This window comes from Onychostruthus taczanowskii, unplaced genomic scaffold (genome assembly GCF_017590055.1).
Source record: "Onychostruthus taczanowskii isolate IOZ18803 unplaced genomic scaffold, ASM1759005v1 scaffold21, whole genome shotgun sequence".
In the NCBI taxonomy this organism is placed as follows: domain Eukaryota; kingdom Metazoa; phylum Chordata; class Aves; order Passeriformes; family Passeridae; genus Onychostruthus; species Onychostruthus taczanowskii.
In genome coordinates this window covers 11,320,816-11,336,979 of record NW_024499351.1, presented here as the reverse complement: position 1 = coordinate 11,336,979, position 16,164 = coordinate 11,320,816, and the positions used below count along the sequence as shown (strand labels likewise).

The window sequence follows — 16,164 nt, the reverse complement described above, 5'->3', positions numbered from 1 at the left end:
ACTGCTGGCCCGCCCAGCACAGACCTATGGAGCGGTGTGGGAAAGGCAGATGTGGGCTGGGCTGGCTATTGCTGGCTAGTGCCTGTCCCAGGACAAACCCAAAGCCAAAAGCAGGTTTGGTCACACCTGGCCTCCTTGCTACTCCCCTCACCTCAGGATTTAAGGCCTCTGCTGGGCACCTTCCTTGTCCCCTTTGCAATGAGGGGGATGAGCCAGGCTACTTTTAGTGGCATTAGCTGGCAGCTGGGGAAGCCCCCGCCTGCTGACCCCCTGCTGATACTGGGCTGCCAGCTGCCAGGGCCGGCGAGGGGAAGGATCTGCCAGCTGGCACCCAGAGGGAGGGGGGGAGGGAGGGAGGGGGCTTCTGGTAAGGCTACGCCAGGAGCACCTGTCATCCCAAAGCCAGGGTGTCACCGTGCCCTATAATTGCGCCTGTGTGTGCATGATGAGGCTCTGCAGCTAGGACAGCTCTGCCTGCCTGCACCCCTGTTCTGTCCCACCTGAGCCTTGTTTTGCAGGGGATTTGGGATTGCATGGAGGAGCAGGAAGCCTGGGCTGGCAAGCCCTAGGATACTCCCACCCCACAGGGCAGCAGCTCAGCTCACAGGTATTCAAGTGACAAGCAAAAATAGGCCACTTCCATCCAGCCCTGGGGAGCCTCTGCAGGAGAGGGCAGCCTTGTGAGGCAGCTGGGGGCTGTTTCCTTCTGCTGGCACACCTCAGCTCCTGGCTGTGCTCTGAGCCAGGCTGGCTTGCCCCAGAACTGGGTGCTGCCCCACTGCAGGGACGCTGGTCCCAGAGAGCTGGGTTGGTCCAAAGGGCACCTGTATAAGGGATATTGAGATGCTGGGATGGATAAAGTACACAAGGTCACTCCTCTTACAAATGCTGAGCACCCCTGGGCTATCCAGGCTGCACTGTCCTTCTGGAGTGTGAGCAAGGAGCAGGATGCACTGACAGCAAGCCCTGCTCTGAGCCAGGCTGTGAAAAGCCCCACCATCCAGCACTCCACTCTCATTTTTGTGGAAGGCTTCTGCTTCCAGCTATAACTGGCATGGCCTCGAAGGAAGCAGGGGAAAACATTCACTTCCCATAGCCTGTACCCAGGGAAGAAATAAACCTCTTTTGGTCCCTTTCCAGGGTCCAGAGTTCCAGGCTGCTCTCCACTTCCACCAGCTCCATAGTTAACTCCATCCTATCCTCTTTCCCCTCCCCAGCCTCCACAAGACACCCTTCCTGAAGAGCAGTGCTCCCTTCCCTCTCTCTTATGTGGTGCTGACCCATGTGTAAGTGTTGAGACATCCGTGCAAAGGAAGAGGCAAGTTTCATAAAGTCCTAGGGAATGTGGATGTCTCCAGCCCCACAGCAAGACCTGCCCTGATGGTGCTGCTCCACCTGTGCCCCAGGCTGGGCAAGCAGCGTGACCTAGGCTCTGCACCAGCCCACGGTGAGCAGAGGGAGGACACAGACCCCAAGACACCTCCCAGAGCACAGGTCTAACAGATCTGTTTATTCCTGGAGAGCACAGTGAGCAGGGTGAGGAAGCAGAGCTGCCGGGCAGGCAGCAGTGGTTATTGCTGCAGGTGCATCCTCCAGCGACAACAGGGGTCTGGGGGAGCAAACTGCCTGCCTGCCTCTACAGGGCAGGGGACGGGCCCTCGCCCACTGCCAGGCTGGAGCCACCCCATTACCCCAGAAGAAGGTGAGGGGAATGGAGTAGCACAGAGAAGTGCAAATATGTTGGCACTGGAGTTCATCCGCTCTGGGCAAAGGAGCCCAAGATTCAAGGAGAGTGTTACAGTATGGGACAACGAGGGATTGGGAGAAAAATCCCAACTTTGTGCCAAAGACCCCCACAAACCACCACCCCCTGCTCTCTGGAGGAAGGCATTGCTCTTGGGTGCTGTACCCCCTAGCCCTGGTGTGGCCCATGACCAAGGGCAGCAGATGTCCCAGGAGCTCCCAGGGATGGGAGGGGAGACCAGGCTGCTGTGACAGTGATGACATAGCTGTGTCTGCGTGGACAAGAGGAGCTTCAGTGCTGCAATACAGGGTTGCATGTGTTCACATGATGGAGGAGGCCCAAAACATTCAGTGCTTGAGTTGAAGAGCTTGACCCAGTGCTGGGCTTAGGCAGGGGCATGGGTGTGGAAGGGTTGTGTTGAAGGCCACGCAGAAAAGAGCCAGCAGGCTCCACGCTTTGGTCGCGCCTAGTGGTGATGAGTACGGTGCAAGGGCTTCATGATATCGAGTGTGGCCATTCCTCCTCCCAGAAGGCCACTCTGGCTCCCTCAGGAACCTGTTGCCTGAGCAAGGCAATATGTGCTGATGCTCCCAGGTGTGGGTGCAGAGACAGGCAATGTGTGCTGGAGGGGATGGGCCAGCACTAGAGCAAGCAATACGAGTGTCCTCCCCCTCATGCCCCAGCAGCTGCCCCTCCCTGCTCTGCAGCTGGCCCCCGGCCTGCCACCATGCAGGGACTCACAGGTACCCCATGCTGCTCGCCCTCCTCCTGTTCTGGGGTGAGAGGGAGCAAGGGAAAGAAGCCCAGCCCAGAAGAGGAGAAGGGAATCCCCTGCCTGCCTTGACCCCTGGTCCACTGGAGAAGATGGTGTGAGGCTTGCTGGGAGGCAGGGCTGGTGGCTCAGCGTGGGATGGAGCAAGGGGGGAAGAGTATCCTGTATCCATAGATCCAAGGGAGGCACTTGGAGTGGGCCTGGCCTATTGGGGTGTCCCAGCTGCAGCAGATCTGTTGTAACTCCTAGCCACACATCGTCAGCAGCAGCCACTGGAAAGGAGAGGGAAGAAGGATGAGCAGGGTGCATTTTTGGCATGTCCTCATAAGTAAATTTTAACAGCCCTCAGTGAAACACAGAGCCTGTAGCAGTCCTGTTTACTCACCTTGATCTTTTATGGGTTCTTTCCCTACCCAGGGGGCTGGAGGGCTTTCCACCACCCACCCTAGGTGCCCCATTCACCCTAATGCCATGTCCCCTTGTTCCCACCCCAGCTTTCACTGGGCTGAACTCTCACCTCAGAAAGGTTCATGACAGCAGTGCCAGTGCCTTCAGGGTCCATGCTACGGAAGAACCCTGCAGGGACGCAAGCAAAGTGAGCAACACATCTCTCTGTTCCTGCCTTCCCTGCCCCAGGGCCATCACTCACTGAACATGGTCTCCAGCTTCAGGAGGCAGCAGACAAAGTTGTCAAAGTCCACGCCCATGTCACTGTCTGCATAGCGCGCCACCACCACCTGATGCAGCTTGTTGTTCAGCTTGAAACCTGCAAGGCAGAGAGCAGTCAGCCCCCCAGGGAGGCAGGAGAGCAGGGTGTAGTTGTGAAAGTCCATGCGCCCACACAAAGGGTCCACCAACCCACCCAAGGAAAGGCACTGTGTCCAGCCTCAGTAGGAAGAGGGGATGCTCTCCCTGCAGCCACATATGACTAGTTAGCTCAGTGATCCATCCCAGGCCTCTGCTTTGCCAGGATGGAATTCTGCAGGCCAGAGGAGGACAGAGGCTGGGACCATCTTGTGTGCATCTCTAACTCTGAGGCTCCAACATTCAGCACAGCTGTGATGCAGAAAGCCTGGTGCATACAGGGGCCACATCTCACTACCACAGGTTGGCTTCAAGCATGCAATATAGGCTGGTTACACTCTTCTCCTGCTATTTAGGACAGGACTGTGACAGCAGGAGCTCCCTCCCCAGCCTCCAGCCCAGTCCCATCCTTCTCCAGACCTACCGGCTGACTCTAGCGCCATGCGCATCTCATAGGAGCTCATGGTGCCTGACTTATCCAGGTCATACTGGCGAAAGATTGTCTGCAAAAACATCAGAGAGGACATGAAGGGAAGGCTCTCCTCTGGCCTCCAGGCTGGCTGTCCCCCCTCCTTGCTGCCTCAGGAAGGGTGCTACACCTATGCAGTGCACCATGCCCCCTTTCCTCCTCACCAGCCAGCTCCGGATCTTGTTCCACAGGATCTGGAACTCCACCAGCCCAAGGCGGGCACTGCCGTCTTTCTGGGGAACAGAGGGTCAAGGAGGTCAAAGCAGCCAGGAAAGGGGGAGGGTACAAAGGCAAAGCTACCAGATCCCAGCCACAGGAGGTGTGAAAAGCCTGGACACACTTGGCGTGCCAAATTTTTCCCCCAATCTTCCCCTCTATCCTATGCAGCATCAGCAAAAAGCTTGCAACCTGGCAAGGAAAGGGTAACACTTGAACTAGCAGCCGTGCCATTCCCTGGGAGCAGCTGTGCTGCTGCTGTAGGAGGCACATTGCTGTGCTGTCCTTGGACCAAAGCTGGGCTGGCCTGCAGCAAAAAAGAATGTTGTAGGGCCAGGCTGGAGAAGGGGTCAGAGGTGCTCCTTGCCTGACCCCCCCAAATGCATGTCCTTGTACAAGCAGGACACTGGCCATGGCTCCTGTCACTTGACTCATCCACAACAGCTGCACAGGATGGTTTGGAGGAAAGAAATCCAACAGTCCTTGTTTCCTTTGAGGAGTGCCTCAAAGGCTGGGTGGCACAACAGCACATCAGGCTAGGGAGCCTGTGGGAAGTGAAACACATGAACTTCCTCCTGGAGGTGAAAGTAGAAGGCATGGGGTGGGACCATGCTGGGCTTTTGGTGGCAGAGCCAGGCCCAAGCAAGCAGGGGAAGTGATGTCCCTTGCCAAAAAACCTGCTGCTGAAGTTGAAGAGTGTAGGGCAGGTGGCCCTGAAGCCATAAGGAGCCCTTCCTTTCTTCCCCCAGTTAAACAACTTCAGCACTGCCACAGAGCCAAGCCCCAGCTCCAGGAGACAAGTCATGTTTCTTGCAGGCTGAGCACCATTAAAACCGGCCCTGGCCCACAGCACCAAGAGGATACATCCATCAGGTTGACCATGTTGCGGCAGGAGTCCAGGCTGAACCCATCTGTTTTCAGATCTTTGTCTGAGGAGAAAGGAGGAGGCTGAGCACATGCATCCAAACCCAACCTGCTGAGCAACCTGGGCTGCAGGGAGCAGGGGGTAGGAAGAGTAGTGCTTACGTCTAGAGATGACTCTGTTCAGAATTGTCCGAAGCTCAAAGACGCTGATTTCCATGTCCTGGAGCAGAAGCAGAGTTAGGATCACCCCTTGCCTGCTCTCCACCCCACTTCTGCCCATTGTCCCCCTCCTGCCTAAATATCTCTGCCTTAGTGACAGTCACAAAACACGAGGATACCATTACAGTTCTTGTACACTCAGAAGAGCTTTGGTCACAGCTGGATGCTCTTCCCCAAATCTGCCTCTGTCATGACACCATCCCTGTGGGCAGCTGGGCTGAGCCACAGCAAAGATGGACTTGTCTGCAGGATGGGACTGAGCGAGCATGGGGTGGGGTGGGCTGGAACTCCCAGGGCCAGGGGTTCAGTCCTGTCCCCTCTCCTCCCCAGAAGGCTTTCCAGAGCTTGGTGCAGCCATACCCACCTCCCCTGCCAGCTGCTGGAACATGTTCTTGAAGCTGTCCTCTATGTCATCCTCAGTTATTTCCTCCTGGGGTGATGCAAACCAGAAAGAAGAGGTTAGTGGTCAAACCCAGGCTCTGCCCCGCCTTCCAGGCTCAATAAACACCAACTGGAAAGGAAGCTCTTCTTTGTTCTTATCATCTTTGTTAATTCCCACACCCCCATCATCCCAACTTTGCCAGCCCCTCTCCAGCCACACTGACATCCCAGACTCAGACAGCCACCCCGTGCCTGGAGCTCCCCCTCCCAAGGGCCGAAGCCTCAGCACTAGCCGATCCAAAGTGGCAGCTCCTACCTCGTCTGCCAGATCTGCTGAGATCTCCTCATCCAGCTCCCTGGGATAGAAAGGGGAAAACACAGTACTGAGCGGGATCCCCAGCCAGCAGGCTGCCTGCAGTGGGGAGCATCCGACTGCTCACAGACACGGGCTGTCCCTCCCAGGCCAGGACTCACGCTGTGTCCGACTGCTTCTCGGTGAAGACGCGCAGGACGAAGTCGGCCTCCTTGTGCGGCTCGAAGGTGGAGGGCACAACGATGTACTCGCCGGGGGGCAGCCGGATCTGGTTGCTCACCTCCCGCAGGTTGATGAAGGTCTCAGACCGTGCCCGGGACTGGTTTCGCAGGAAGAAGTCCTTCTTCAAGTGCACATTCTGCATGCCCTGGGCCTGGGGGAAGGAATATGCTTGTGGACCACAATGGGAAGCATCCACAGGGAGTGGCGGGACCAGCGCCAGCTCCATCAGGTAGGACAGCCCTGCCCTGCCCATCCAGTAGGAGCCATCCCTCCTTCCCACATGGAGATGCCCAGCTCCCACTAGCACAGTAACCACAGCCAGTGCTGTGGGAGATCCCATGCCATTGGATGCATCAACCCATTTTTGCCCAGTCTTGTGTTTTCCTCCAAGATGGGGTAGGCTCTGACAGCTCAGGACGTACCTCCTCAGGAACCTGCAGATAGGAGGGAAAAGAGGGAAAAAATCAGAATCCAAGTACCTGCCCCATCCCTTACAGCTGCAGGGAGCACAGGATGGGGGAGTTTAGCCCACAGCTGGCCAAAGCTGGTGGAAAAGATTTTCTTGAGAGCTGTGGTTGAGGTGGGACTGGCAGGGCTGAGCCTGACCGAGGAAGAAGCGTTGGGACAGGCAGGGGTTACCTCGTAGACAGCAAAGCCGATGGTGTGCATGTCACCTCCCACCCGCCGCTCCCGCCGCCGGTGCTTCTGCATCAGAGCCACCAGGAAGCTGCAGGCCACCTCATCATCCCCAGGGTCATCATCTTCTTCCAGCAACTTGATCTTAAACTGGGGGTTGATCCAGAATGTGGCTGGGAGGAAGGGGATGTATGGATAAGACACCTGGTTTCGTCACGCTGCCAAGAGCAGAGATGTGGAGGGCAGAGGTACCTGGGTGATTCCTGCAGCCCCCGGCGGTGCTCCCCCGGCGCCACGTGCCCTCGAACACCTGTGTGTGCCATCTGCTGAGCTCGTCCTTGGTGAGGGCATCGGGGGTCAGGTTGCAGATCTCAAGCCTGGAGAACTCCCTCATGAAGTCCCGGAAAGACATCCTGTGGGAGGCAAGCAGGGGCTGAGGCCAGGGCACTGCTGTGAGGAGGGAGGAGAGCACAAGTAGCTCTGGACCCAGCTAACATTTTAGGAGAATTAAATGACAGTAAAATCTTTTACCCTAAACAGTTATAACTTATTTAAAGTCTTGTGCGGGGTTTGGGTACGAAGGGATGTTTACTCTTCCTAGATGTTTATTTTGCATTTAGTTGGCCTGAAATTTCTTTCAAGGGAGGAAAATTATTAACTAGATCAGACGAGAAAATGCTGGCAAGCTCTCCAGTGCTGGGAAGCCAGCTCATAAAGGCAGGTCATGTGCTTCAGGTGAAGCATGACTGCAGGATCTCTCACCGGCTCCTCTGCTCCTTCCCAGACGGCTGCTGAAACAGAGCAGCACTTTGCCCCAGCACTCACCAGAACTCTCCATCCTCCATCTTCAGCTGCAGCTCTTCCCTCTCATCGGGGTCAATGTTGTTCCACTCAGAGGAACTGGAATAGCAGGAGAGACACAATTAGATAAGGACTCCTGAGAGCAATTTAGAGCTGGCCCTCAACTCTCTTTCTGATGTGAAGGGCTCTGCACACTGTGAGCTTCCCCTCAGCACTGCCCTGTGCTTGACTGCTGTGTGTGCAGTGCTTGCTGGGCTGACAGAGTGAGACTGCCATCCCTTCTGTCCTGCTTACCCATCACTCCAGGCTCCAGTCCACTCCACCTGACCCCAGGGGTTCCTGATGCGGATGAGTTGTTCCTGCTGACCCCGGTAGTTCACCTGCCAGACACCAGACACAGGAGGTGGAGCCCATGCCACTGGCCAGGCTGCTATTGCTATTAAAGTCTAATCTAGGTGACTCACATCTCTGAAGGCTGTGACAGAATAGGCGTGGCCCTTCACCAGCTTCTTGAAGGTCACTGCTTCCATATCAAAGGCGCTTGTGATCTGAGGAGAATGTGTAATGCTCAAGTCAATAGGACTGAATTCATGTAGTCTTATCCCTACCCCTTCCCTCCACTGTGTGGAGAATTCTCCTTGCTTTGCACTGCTCCAGCCAAGAGAAGTAGCAGGCAGCAGCTCCCTGTGCTCAAAGACTGCTGGTTGTGGACAATTTAAAGACAGTTTCCTTAGCAGAGGATCCCAAAAATCCATCAAGGAACCACCCAAACTTCAGAATTTAAAAACCCTGCTCCAGGTAATTTGCTGATGCAAAATATGGCCATAGTTATAGGCAATCCCTTGTCCTGCACTCGAGATGAACAATCCCGCTCCATCCAAAGGAGCCACGTGTTGTGCTGCAGGGCTGCCACTGGCTCTGGAAAGGGTGCTGTGGTAAGAGGGCAGAGACGTGCCCGCTGTGCCAGTGAGGGGACTGCTGATACAGCCTTGGCTCTGAGGCCTCGCTTTGGCCAGTGCTGCGGCAGAGCCCCGGCTCATCCTGGCACATCACTTACGTCGGCTCATCCCGGCACATCACTTACGTCGATGGAGCAGCCCAGCAGGGAGCCCCTCTCCAGCGCCTTGCGGATGATGTGGGCCATGTTGCGTGGCGGCCGCTTCAGGTCGTACATCTCTGCCACGCCGCCCGTGAAGTCCTCGAAGCCCTCGGTGGTGCTGCCCCCCGAGAGCGACTCGTAGCAGCCGTTCAGCCTGAGGGGCGCGTGAGGGGACAAGGAGGTAGCGCGCCACAGCTGCCCTGACACCCAGCACAAGCAGGGCCAGCGGCAGAGGAGACTCCCTTTCTTCCACCCCACACAGGGAGGTGCCCTACCCCGTACATGCCCACCCACATGCCCGCCACGGGGATACCCACTTGGCATAGGCCTTCTCCAGCAGAGCACTCCAGAACTCGGTGCACTCCGCCGAGTGGACAAAGAGAAGTTCCCCATCCTTGGTGGGCAGCTGGTCGTCCACCACCACGTCCACCCACTCACCGAACTGCCAGATCTGGGAGGTGATGAGGGAGTGGGGTGAGCTCAGAGCATCACATGGCATCATCCCTACCCCAAAGGGATGGCCTCAACCCACCACCCTTGTTTCTGCCACAGCCCACCAGCTGTGGAGGGCCAAAAGCTCCCAGCCCACCTGGAAGTGAAAGATGCCAGCGTAGTCCTCCTGGAAGCTCTGTCCATGGGGCACCACACGGTGCAGGAGCTCCTCGTTGAGCGTGAGGGAGCCAATGGCAGCCAGCAGCCAGCAGTCACCTGGGGAAGGAGAGGAAGCTGGTGTGAGTACCCATCACCTCCCTAGCTGGGAGGGTAGATGATGGATGTTTAGGAGCCCATGGTGTACATCCCTTGCAAATGTTTGGGGCTACCCAACTCATAAAGTCCATGGAAAAATCAGAGAAGGTCCAGCAAGGAGAACTCAGGAATCCAGGCTTGCTCAGCCTGCCCACAGAGAAAAGTAATAGCTCAAGGCAACAGGGAACGTTCCTCCCTCACCTGGAGCCTGTGTCCAGACCACCACACACAGTCAGCACCAACAGCCCCCTCCTGCCGCCATTTATCTGGACCCTCCTGGAACTCATTCATATGACTGCCCTCCATATCACAGACAGCAAGTTCTGCAGCGGAATTACACTTTGCATGTAAAAAGTTACTTTAGCAAGTGAGTGGTTTCATGCTGCTGCCCCAGCTTCTCAAATTGCAAGCAATGCCACCACATTTTTCCTTCTGGGTGATCTTAACCACAAGTGCTGCTCCAGGCCAGAACTGTGCTTTAAATTCTTTGACTTGAATCTCTTTTGCCTTTGAAGCCTTTCACACCTTAGCCTTGAGCCTGGATAATCTGTAACTGGGCTGTGGTTTGACAAAATGCCATTTCCGAGTTTTTAATGACCAAGTGAACTCTACCACAGTGCTTTGGGCTGTTATGCACTCCAGTTGCCACCTCAAGTTTGTCCTAATTACTGGATATATTAAATGTAGTCAGCCCTGAAAACAGCATGCTGAATTTGCTAAGGTATACAGTACTCCCAGTCAAGTGCCCTACTTGCTCCCAATCAGGACAACACTGTCTGTGGTACCAAGATCTGTTTCTGATGACCACAAAATTCCAGTTGTGGTTCAACTCTGCTAGCCTACCCAGCCCATTAATACTTCCCTTCTTGACTCAGTGCCCTCACCTTGGGAGACACCTCTGGAGAAAAGACAAATCATCACTTGTACACCTCTCGATACCCTTCTGCCACACCGCATTTGTTCACAAGCATTTTGTCACCATCACCACCTCAGTTTGTTGCTGTCAGGCAGCTGCCATCCCTCACCATTTACCAAAGCAGGGAGCTCTTTGGAGCAGCTCCTGGCATTGTTGTCAGCACGTGTGAGGCATGGATGCACCCAGAATCTCCACTGATCTCAGCATGGCCAAGCTGTGCACACATCCACTCATTTTTGTGGAGCTTTAACCTAGAGCTACCAGGAGGCACAGGATGCCCCCTGACTTGCAGTTTCCACCTCACTGAGTGGAAAGGGCCACCCAACCCTCCCCAGTCACTAATGCCTGGACCAAGGTCCAGGGACAAAGCTTCAACACTCACCCAGAGCCCCCTGGCAGATGTCCGTCCGGGTGGCACCGCCAACGATGAACTGAGGGTCATCCACTAATTCCTGCAGAAGGACAGAATCAGATCCTGGTGCTGCATCTTGGCAGGGCCTGGGCTTTAGCAGGGCTGGCACCCACTGCAGCTCTGGCTCGAGAGAAATGGTATATGGTCCCTGTGAGACGTACCCCACCCGCCCTCTGCTAGGGAAGGCTGCTGGACTGCAACCCCAAGGCCATCACGGTAAGGCAAGGCAAGATCTGCTGTATCCGTGGGAGGACAAGGCTGGATGGCATTCCCCTTGCCCCCATGGCACCAGGGGATATGCACTCTCAAAAGCCCCAGCTACTGAGGGTGACACACCCATGCCATGACACCTAGGAGCAAGAACACAACCCACCTGCTTTGAAGCCCACAGTCTGCTGCCCGGAGGAAGCAGTGCCTGCTAGACACAATGCTCTTCTGAGCACACTCATGGGGAACGGCCCTGGGCCCTTGGGAAAGTGGCTTGCAGCACTCCAGGGACTTGGAGCACTGAGGAGTGCCAGCAAGGGCCAGTCTGCAGCTCAGCACACCACATCAGCGCAGATGTGCAGGGCAGGGAGGCCAGGCCAGCCTGAGAAGAAGCAAGGCCAGCACTTACCGACGGACGCTTCCACTCCACTCCCCGTGTCTTGCTGGAGTGTGGCCCCAGCTCCTTGAATCCAAGGGCAGTCGGGCCAGCTGGGAACTGGGGATCCCTGAAGAGGGTGCCACTCTCAATGCACTGCTGCTTGAGGGCCTCATAGTCCTGGTTGAGGTACTTGATGGCGTTGTTGTGCTGGCCAAGCCCCTCGGCTCTCAGGCGGTCTCTCTGCACGCGAGCAGCCATCCCGCCAAAGGGCATCATAGCTCGGCACCAGCACCGCTACCTTGCGCTCCACTCCCTGCAACAGAGCAGGCACGGCCACGCTGAGGCAGGGCCCGCTACCTTGCTCTCCCCTGGGGATATCAGCCATCACACAGAGCCAGGCTTGGAGGCTGAATCTCCAATTCCCCACCACTCCCACAGCAGGGACCTTCTCCAGCAGCAACGGCCTGGCACAGGGAGCCCAGTGACACCAGAGCACCCCAGGGTGGGCACACACACCGGGAGAACCTCCCACACCCCATCCCCAGCAGCAGCCCCGTTCTGAGCCCTGTCCTCCAGCCTGGCCTTTGCAGCCCTGCTGTCTTTAGGGGACACCAAGGGGGCAAAGCAGCATTGAGGGCAGGCTGGGAGGAGGCAGCCCCCCAGCACCTAGGTCATGGGTCCTGTCCTGTCCCTGCTGTGCCAAAAAGCTGAGCCCGGAGGAATTTCAGACGCTTTCCAACCTCGTCAGCCTCTCCTCCCGGCGCAGCTTTCCGGGTTCTTCCCTCGTCCCGGCTCCTCCTCAGCCGCCTCAGCCGGGAGGCGTCAGCGGCTGGCCGCACTTCTCCCACCCCCAGGGGCCTCTCCCTCTCCTTTTCCCTCTTCTCCGAAAGCCGGCTCGGCTGCCTGAGCACTGAGTCAATAGGGCCGGGTAGGGAGGAGCCCAGCGGAGCGCAGATAGTTCTAGCTATGGGGCCAGAGCAGGATAGAGAAGGAAGAGGCGGGACGGCACACACACACAGGGAGGATGACTCAAGACTCGTCGACCGCCAGTGGAGCAGCCTGCTGGGAGATACCAGGAAAGGATTGTGGAGTTCAGCGGGGCACCCTGGCACCAGGAGAGCGGGGCAGGACAGACACCGCAGAGCCCCATCCCGCACCTCTCCCTGCTCTGGCCGTCCTCCCGGGGCTCTGACCAGCAGCTCACGGCCAGGAGCTTCGAACCAGCTGGACACGGCTGCCAGGCACGTCTGGTCCCGCAGCCCTGCCCCACCGCGCCCGCTGCGGTGGGCAAGTCCCAGCTCGGCTCCCGGCGTCCAGCTGCCCTCAGCCCTGTCCAGGCACCATGGCAGCAGCCAGCACTCAATCCACTGCACCCCCCAGGCTGGAAGGGGCTCTGGCACCGTCTGGTCCAAGCCTCCGTGCAAGCAGTGTCACCGGCAGCAGGGCCATGGGGCAGGTGCCATGGCCCCCAGCCCACTGGCATCTGCGTCTCATCCTGCCCCACTCCCCAGCAATCTCAGCTCCTGCTTGGCTCGGCTGGTGCCCAATACTTCAGAGGTTTCTCCATGTGAGAAAGTGGTGTAGTCCTTGGGTAAATAAGCCAGGAGCCAGCAACCCACTCAGAGCAGCAAACTCGAATGCCAGTGCTGGCCCACTGCCTCCCCAGTACCCTATCCCAGGGGAGCAGGGTGCAGCCTGGCTCCAAAGAGGCGGCTTTCCTTGTCCTGAAGTGCTGTGATAGCTAAAGGGAAGCCAGGCAACAGTGAATAGGGTGCAAGCCCCTGGCACATGCGTAAGGCATAAACTTGGCTGCTAACACATGTGGCTGTCCTAGCCAGAAGCTTTTCAGAAGGAAAAATTTACTCTTCCCCATCACTCTGCCTGCTCTGGGATGCTCTAAACCCACTACCCTTCTCGGGGGAAGCACCAGCCCTTCTCTCCTCTACGATAGTCCTTAATCTATGGAGCTCCTCCTACAGCTCCTGCCCCACCGCCGCGCCCTGGCAGTCTCTCCCAGTGGCAAGGCACTTGGTGCCTGCAGGGCTGGCAGGATGGCTTCTCCAGTCCCAGACACTTCCCAGAACACAGGGGCCCTGAGAGAGGAGAGATTCCAAGTACAGCTGCCCACACTGCCTCCAGACCCCACCTCACCACCTCCCCGGCACTTACACCACAACCTGCCAGTGGCCAGGGAACTTCCCCTACCCACAGCCACTGGCAGGTTCCCTGCACCCTTTCCCACCCTACCTACCAGTACGGGACATGGCTGCGGACATGGGGAGCTCTGTGCAGACACGGGCACCGTATGAGTTATTCTTAGCTCTGTGGCTCAAAATACTTGGGAAGGCTGTGCTCAGTGGCAGACGGAGGTCACGCAAGCGCAGAGCAAACAAAGGAAAGCATTTCAGACCCCAGAATGAGAGAGGAAGCACATGGGTCTTTAAAGCAATGGGGTCAGCCACTGACACCTCCCCAGGCTTATGCTGACGGACACTGCAGATCCTCCACGGAGGAGGAAGGGGTGTGATGAGACAAGCCAAGCCCCCAGGGTAGTTTTCCACCACAGATTACATCCAACTACAATATGATGCTTTCCAGCACTCGAGGCACCTCTGATCCGTCCCAGATGGAAGCAAAAAGACACAGTGGTTCCTGCAGGGTCCCTGACACCTTGTGCACTTTAGCGCATACTGCAAAGCCCTTGGACAGCATCATTGTTGAAGTCCAGCCAAAAAAATCTTTGCAGACCTCTGGCTGCCAGCTGCTCTTGCAAATCAACGGAAGCGGGGAGTTCCCTTCCTCAAAACCAGCCCTGACACACGGTATCGTGCCGCATACTCAGCTCGGGGCAAGGCGTCACAGCTGCCCATGGCATCCCACAGTGCTCAAGCAGCTCTCAGGCCCCTTCCAGCCCTCCAGATGACAAAGATCCCACAGGCCACCCTTTATGTTACCGCATTCCTTTCACGGCATGCGGGCTTGGCTTTGGGGTCGGCAGCGCATCCCGGGAGGCTGCGGTATTCAGTTTACTCGCCGCCCCGACTGGGAAGCTTCTGGGTCTCTGCGGATGCGTTACCTAATACAAAAATCCTCGCAGAGAGAAAGGAGATGGGAGGGGTAGGCATGCCTAGATAAGCTTAGAAAACAGAGGAAGGAGCCGGGGAGGGGGAGACGGAGGGACCCGAAGCTCTGCCCGCCCGGCGGCGGGCTCCCCCCCGGTGCTTAGCCCCAAGCTGGGGGTCGGACAAGGGTGAGGATGGGGGGGATGGACTCACGGAAGCTGCTGCCGCCACCGCCCTGCCCGCTTCGGCTCGGCCCGGCGCAGCCCAGCCCGGCTCAGTACAGCCCCGCGGAAGGTGGAGTTTCGGCGGGCAGGATGTACGAGCAAAGCCGGGAGGGCAGTGGGAGGGAGAATTAAAGGAGCAGTGACAGCTTAGAGACACTGGGAGGGGATTATTGATCCCGGCTGATGGTGAGGTTCTCTCTGCTGTCGCCCTCTCCCAGCTCCCTGGGATGGAGGGGTACAGCCGGGATGGGCGTGCCCCTTCCACCATTGTTCTGAGGGAACAATGGGTTGGGTTCACACGGAAACTGGGGCTGGAAGGAAAAGAGGAAGCAACTTTCCTCTAGGAATGGATTTGCGGGTGACTGTTCCACACTGCCGGCACCCCAGCGTAGCCGGGTGAAGCTCTGTACTGCACCTTTGTCCCCAGGACTTACTGACTTTCTGGTGCCACGACTGAGTACGGTGGTCCCACCGCACATCCCAGACTGTTGTGTCCCTTCTCCCTTCCCTCATGCCTGCGGGGACTGTGCCCGCACCACCTCAATCAGTGGTCCAGGTGGCCACGGCCAACAATGCCACCAGCAGCTGCCCCGGCCTCCCTGTGTGCCCCAGCTGGCCTCTCCCCCGCAGCAGCTGCCCCTCGCTGCTGGTGCCAGCAGGGCCCTCTCCCGGCAGATCCCACTGCCCTGGGGTTTTCCACAGCCTCATCGGGCTGCCCCTGCGTGCCCTCTGTGACTCATGGTGCAGCTATGCTGGGTGGTGCCATTACCAGAGGGCATGGCCACACGGGGCTTGGCACTGTACGGTGGAGCCCTGTGTGGCTCAACATGGCTTTGGCTGGCATGGCATGGGATGGCATAGCATGGATTGGCACAGCTTGGCCTGGTGTGGCTTAGCCCAGCATATCTGACATGGCCTGGCCTGGCAAGAGCAGCTCAGCTCAGGCCAGCCCCATCCCCGGAAAGAGGCTCTGTATTGCCATTCTTTTGGTGCCAGGGCTGAACAGGGTGAACCTAATGGGTGTCACCAGCCCTGGAGCTCCCTGTCCTTCCCTGGTGCCAGTTTGCAGCTGGGGAGGCTGTGCCCATACAGACTGGCATCGCACCTGCGGGAGCCCAGGCCTCACAGGGCTCCCACTTTCTACCTCACCCCACCTTCCCCCAGGGGGTAAATCCTTCCAAAGCAGGGAGCAGGTTGCACGTGGGGCCAGGAGCCATGTCCCTTGCCTGAGGGAAGGGCAACTCAAACATTTAAAACCAGCTGTAGCGTGGTCCTGCTGCTGCAGGCACAAGGCACCAGTCCGGTCCTGGCCAGCACCCACTGGAGCTGCCCCGTCCCTATACAGGGGACTCTGTTACAGGCAGCTTGTTCTGCTTGCTCCCATCCTAGTGCAGAGGTGGCCTTGGGGTGCCCTGCTCTGGGTTGTTGCAAGGGCTGCTACATCTTCTTCCCAGGCAGGCTTGCCACAGGCTGGAAGCATAAGGGGCTCCCTGCATAAGGGGGGCATTATTTAGCTCTGCACAGAGCTGCAGGCAGCACTGTGCTTTCAAAGAGCAAGAGGCCTGTAGGGCCAAGGCTTGTTCCTGCTTTGGGTTTGTGCCCGTCCTTGTGACACTGTTGTCCTTTTCAGCTCCCGCCTTATTACCCTTCAGTGGCCTCCAAAGCTGCTTTCACAGA

The 16,164-nt window shown here is 57.5% G+C and overlaps 1 protein-coding gene across 2 annotated transcripts; it reads right to left on the bottom strand.

Moving 5' to 3' along the window:
- Positions 1 to 1,490: 1,490 nt before the first annotated feature.
- On the bottom strand, positions 1,491 to 14,584 carry CAPN11 (calpain 11). Of its 2 annotated transcripts, none has more exons than XM_041404157.1 (22): positions 14,477 to 14,584; positions 11,232 to 11,514; positions 10,586 to 10,655; positions 9,130 to 9,248; positions 8,858 to 8,991; positions 8,526 to 8,694; positions 7,906 to 7,989; positions 7,736 to 7,821; positions 7,466 to 7,540; positions 6,893 to 7,053; positions 6,644 to 6,813; positions 6,427 to 6,438; positions 5,944 to 6,155; positions 5,786 to 5,825; positions 5,453 to 5,518; positions 5,032 to 5,089; positions 4,870 to 4,934; positions 3,954 to 4,022; positions 3,745 to 3,823; positions 3,166 to 3,282; positions 3,034 to 3,092; positions 1,491 to 2,788 (listed from the first exon to the last, which is right to left on the bottom strand). In XM_041404157.1, exons 2-22 carry the CDS (start codon positions 11,475 to 11,477, stop codon positions 2,762 to 2,764), a joined length of 2,118 nt encoding a protein of 705 aa, XP_041260091.1. In that variant the 5' UTR covers positions 11,478 to 11,514; positions 14,477 to 14,584; the 3' UTR covers positions 1,491 to 2,761. The 2 variants fall into 2 exon arrangements, with proteins under 2 accessions (XP_041260091.1, XP_041260092.1); XM_041404158.1 differs by lacking the exon at positions 14,477 to 14,584 and adding an exon at positions 13,453 to 13,552.
- Between the last annotated feature and the right edge of the window lie 1,580 nt (positions 14,585 to 16,164).